The sequence below is a fragment of the Arachis ipaensis genome, chromosome B05, assembly GCF_000816755.2.
Source record: "Arachis ipaensis cultivar K30076 chromosome B05, Araip1.1, whole genome shotgun sequence".
NCBI classification, from domain to species: domain Eukaryota; kingdom Viridiplantae; phylum Streptophyta; class Magnoliopsida; order Fabales; family Fabaceae; genus Arachis; species Arachis ipaensis.
Window position 1 is genome coordinate 16,699,416 of NC_029789.2, and position 5,474 is coordinate 16,704,889.

The window sequence follows — 5,474 nt, forward strand, 5'->3', positions numbered from 1 at the left end:
CCACCAAATAAATTATTATATATATATAAATTTATTTTTAATATATATTTTGTATTTTAATATATATTATATATGGACGAATAATATTTGTGTACATACATATGATTATATTACGAGTAAAATTCTTTTCTGACTCTTGTCCTTTCTTGATTTAGATAACTCATACCTTAATAATTGAAAAAATGACAATTCGTCTCTTAATTTTTTTTGTTAGATGCATAAACCTTTCAACGAGAATCTCTTATAAAAAGGTGGTAGAAAATGTTTATGTACAATGTTAACTTATAGAGGAAGTATAGGAAAGTAATAGAGTATCTATACAATGTGTACAATTGGGGTATAGGGATGTTCGATTCAGTAGGATATCAGAAGTCTATTATCTCTGGTACTCGGATGGTTATTCTATATAGTATGGGTGTATTATGTTTGAAAAATTAGTAGTATTTTACGCTGGATGTTCATTTTTTAACTTATATTGGGCCAAATAAATAGTCTATTGTACACATTATACAAATACTCCATTGGCTTCTTAGCGGGACTCTAACTTATATAATCTGATCTTCACCTGTCCTATATAAATGATAACTATTTGATTGAGATTGTTTATTACCTATACAATCATCAAAACAATGCTACAAAATAATAACTATTTGATTGAGACATTATTTTGACGATTATGTAAAAACTAATCAAGAAAGTATTTTTTTTCATTTTTTGTTATTTTTTGTCAAAAATTCTTACAAAAGAACTTATGTGTCTAATAAAAAGAAAGGATAAGGGCTCATACGGCTAATTAAAAAAAAAAAAGAATAAAGGGTGAATTATTATTTTCTAATTGTTAAGATACGAGATATCTAAATTACAAAATAGGAATAGAAAAGAGGTTTTACTCTTATATTATAAATTCCATAATTGATATTGGAGTTGGGCGCATGCAGGTGGAAGTCCTCCAAGTTATTATTATGGTGAAAAGGAAGAGAGCAAGTTTGCTATAGCATTGGGAACGCTAGGTATATTAATATTATTATTTTATGTAGCATTTCATATAACTAAGGAGATGAGACAAGAAAGGTTACGACAGAGAATCATCGAGACCCAACATGCGCGAGCAAGGAGAATGTTGTTAAGCCAACAGCGACAGCTAGGAGAGCTACGCAGATTAAGAATGATGGAATCATCATCAATCATCAGTGAGAGGTACCCTCCCACCAGCGATGAGAATTCAACAATAATAATAGAGTTAGAACAATGTCCAGTTATCCAGCTAGGTGACAGTGGACAATTGCCAACAATGTCAATGGACAACGTTTGTTCTATATGTCTTAGTGAGTACGAGGCTAAAGAAACATTAAGGAGCATGCCACAGTGTAATCACTTTTTTCATTCTCATTGTATTGATCCCTGGCTCAAGATGAATGCTACTTGTCCCTTGTGCCGAAAATTGCCAATATGAATAATTTAGAGATGGATAAGCCATAAAAAATGAACTTAAATTATTTTGGCGATGATTCTTCAAATTTTTGTTATCAGCACTTAGGCACATATTTAAGGTGCAATATATTAAGAGCTAACAAATTTAGCCGTTTAACTAAAACTCCAGTTGCATTCTCTTTAAGTCCTAAATCCTAATCAAGCAAACAGTCAATTTTTTTTTTTTTCCTTTTTTGTGGGTATTAACATATTCATTCATTCATTTTAAACAAGGAAGAGCCTTTATGGGCCTAACATTGAGAAACTTTCAAACAGAATTCGTTCAAGATAGTGGGCGGTTACTTAACCCACATGATCTTTTGACCCAAAAAAACTCCACATGACTTGACCAAAAATACCCACATGCTATGGAACACAAACACAAAACATGACATGATATGGGACTATACACATGAATTCTCTTTTCTTTCTTTCTTTCTTTTTTTTTAAATGTGGATATAGTATATNNNNTAAAATATTTAAAATAATTTTTATGTTAATAAATAATAATGTATATTATTTTAAAACTCATTTCAAAAATATAAATTAAGAATAAGATTGGATACGACTGACACGGTATTTAATTGTGTTTAAATGTGTTTGGAAAAAGTATTTTTGTATTTTTAATTAAGATATTGTGTCAGACGAGTGTCGATGAGTATCATATTCAAAATATGTTCAACACGCGAAAACAATAACTCGAAAAAATGTATGTGCTTTCATAGACCATATTAGGAATGCACATGGATCGGGTAAAGTCAGGTTTGCTTTAACCGAAATTCGCTTCAAATAATGACCATGTCTATTTTTGATATTTTTACCCGGTCCTAAACCGGTGAAATCACAATGCTTTCGAGCCACACTAAAACTGGGTCTAAATCGGGTGAAGTCCAGGTTTTGATAAACTTTATGTCAAAAAATTATGATGCACTTATTTATAAAAAAAACATATTTATTATCGAAAAGTTGATATCCATACTTGAACTTGAGTTTGTCTATAAATTATAATTTCATGTTTCTTTAATTTATTTTTTAATTCAACAAATGTGATTAAAAATAAAGTAATAAATTTATAATTAATATAATATAATATTAGAATTAATTTAAAACATATATAATTTGTTAAGTCTACCTAGGATGCATAGAAGTTGGGTAAAACTAAGTTCGCCTTAATCCAGATATGACCTTTAATAATGACTGCGTCAGTTTTTAATACTCTTATCCAACTCTAAATTCGAGAAAATCATACCAAATTAATTTCAAAATATTTGAATTCGGATCGGATCTTCAGGTCACTTCAAATAGATTTCCCAGATATATCCAATCTCAATGAGAATAGAAGCAAGCCGATTCCGTTGTAGTCGTCGCTGTCGTAGAAAGATTGTTATGAACTGACTAAATAACTAGCGGAACGTTCGAAGCCCACTGCTTTAGGTAAAGTTGTTACGTGCTTTGCAGCTATTAAATTGGCCTTGTTTTCATTCATCTCGCCTAGTGCGAAAACAATGAAAATGCATTTTACCCGGATTCAAATCAATCAAAATCAGTCGAATATAGCTGCATTTGTTCGTTGTGCGCCCTGGACCACATGATAATACAGGCCCAAGTTGCTTGTCTAAATACTAGCCCAACGAGGCCCTAGGTCTTATTCTTAAGGACCTTACACTAGTGCAAACAGCAAACATTACTTCCATTGCATGCACACTATGCACTAGCACAAGATAATTGCCACGTTTCCCATATGCTGGATTTCCCCACATGCATCCTCCACTCCGCCGTTACCCACTCCTTCTTTTTTCTTGTTCCTGTTAATTAGATTAAAAATTATTACATTGCAATATTAGCATCATGGGGGTGTAGCTCATATGGTAGAGCGCTCGCTTCGCATGCGAGAGGCACGGGGTTCGATTCCCCGCACCTCCATATCCATTCTTTTAAAGGTTCGCACTTGTTATTATATTATTTCTTCGTTCTAATGTTATTGAAGCTAAAGCTAACCACGTTGAGCCCCTCTCATTTTCCCACTTCATCTGCCTCTGTTCCCAAATTTAAGCTCATCATTTCTCTCATTCTCATACATATCCTACCACCTTTGTTTTTATTATGAAATTATATCTTTCAAGATATTATTATTAATATGTTAACTTTGCAACAAATTCTATGACCTGTATGTATGTGTATGTCATGGTCCTAACTCCTAAATCCCCAATATAATATAAGAACAATATAACAACTCTATCCACTGAGCTCTGTAACGTTTTGCGTGAGCATTATTGTTTAGTGTTTATCTCACATCCTTGAAACGTATATATGTAATGTAACTGTTCAAGTCGTTCTTCAATTCTTTCTTATCCAAATCCTTGACTCAACTTTCTCTGTTTCCCTGCACGAAAGGAAAAAGAGAAGCTCTTAAGATTTTAAGGCGGCACCGACTGAGGAAAATTAAAGGTGCTTTAATGAAGAATAGATTAACTACTAGTCTTGTCTAAGTTTGACTTTTAAGTCTTAATAGTAGGAAAGAGAAAATTTGAAAGAAAAAAAATGGGAGGAGAGAAAATGAATAGAAAAGTAAGTTTTTTTGTTGTTTAAATAAAAAAAAAAGAAAAATAGTATGAGATTTATTAAATTATTTTTTTTTCATAAATAAAAAGAAAATGAAAAAATATAATATGAATAAGGGTATTAATGTAATTTTATATTATTATGATTTTTATTTTATTTTTTTTCAATCCAAGCAAAAGAAAATTTTTTTTCTATTTTCTTTCTATTAATTTTCTTTTAATCCAAACAACATATAAATAATTCTACTTTTCTTTCTTCTCATTTTCTTTCCTTCTATTTTCCTTCCTATATCCAAACAAAACCTAACACTCTTCAACCCCTTTGAAAGCACTTATTAATTATCTAAATTATCTACAATCAATAATTAATAATAATAATAATAATAATAATAATTCAAAATATCTGTTACTGACTATTGCCGCATACCTAAGCGGTCCTTTACTCCCTCGCAAATAATGCTAGAATCAAATATAGAATAGCTTTACTTATTCAACACATCTATTTTGGCTTGTATAAACATAAATATTGTCGGTGGATTGGTGGTTCACGAAACTCTCTAATATATGTTGTCCACATGGTCAAAACATCTACGTATTAAGAAAATAAACAAAGAGATTCTAAGTATTTTAATTAAAAATAATAATAATAAGAATCCTCTTTTGTCCGAAAATTATATATTTTTCATTACTCAACCATAAATCACAGAACTTCTTATTTTTAATATTAGAGTAATAGTAGTGCTTTTTTAAAATGTAGATTATTGGGATATTATATTCAAATGTGAAATTATTTAATTAGAAAAGTATAAATTGGACCGTCCGATTTATTAGAGATACAGAAATTAGACTGTTCGATTTTTAGAAATACACAAATTAGACCGTCCGATTTATAGAAGTACAGAAATCAGACTGTCCGATTTATAAGAGATACACAAATCGGACCGTCTGAATTTGTGTTAAAAAATTAAAAAATTTGAGGTACAGAAATTGAACCTTTCAATTTGTGTACTTTCCACAATTTTAAAAAACACCAAAAATTACAATATTAAAATATATTATCACTTTTATTTCTGTAAAAAAAAATTAGCCTAAATCACAACCCATTTATTTTTCTCTATCGTGCTAATTAAATATTGCGGGTTGTCTTCTATTATATCCTAGAAGGTATGGTTAGTTTATTGAATTTATCCTCCGGTTGGGGTACTAAGTCAAAATTTCATGCAATGTTTGTTGACCTATATACCTGTTCTGGAATCATTTCTATAAACTCAATATTGTGCTTAAATATACGAGAACTCTTAAAAAATTGATTTGATGATTAAGTATTTTTTTAAATTAAAAAAAATGTTACAAAAAATAATATTAATCTTTTATTATTTATTATAATATTTAATAATTTAATTTTATGAGTTTAATTATTATATTATAATTATCAATAATAAT

At 29.8% G+C, this 5,474-nt stretch overlaps 1 protein-coding gene and 1 non-coding gene across 6 annotated transcripts in view; both read left to right on the top strand.

The window, feature by feature from the left end:
- Positions 1-1,577, top strand: part of LOC107640258 (putative RING-H2 finger protein ATL71) — a 2,919-nt gene extending 1,342 nt beyond the window's left edge. For 3 of the 5 annotated variants that reach the window (XM_021123193.1, XM_021123189.1, XM_021123191.1), the window contains one exon: positions 939-1,577. In XM_021123193.1, coding sequence (XP_020978852.1) covers positions 939-1,453 — 515 coding nt within the window. In that variant the 3' untranslated portion in view covers positions 1,454-1,577. The remainder of the gene's footprint in view (positions 1-938) is intronic. The other 2 variants (XM_021123192.1, XM_021123190.1) reach the window with 1 other exon arrangement.
- Positions 3,321-3,393, top strand: TRNAA-CGC. The gene has a single exon. It is a non-coding gene; the product is annotated as a tRNA-Ala (tRNA).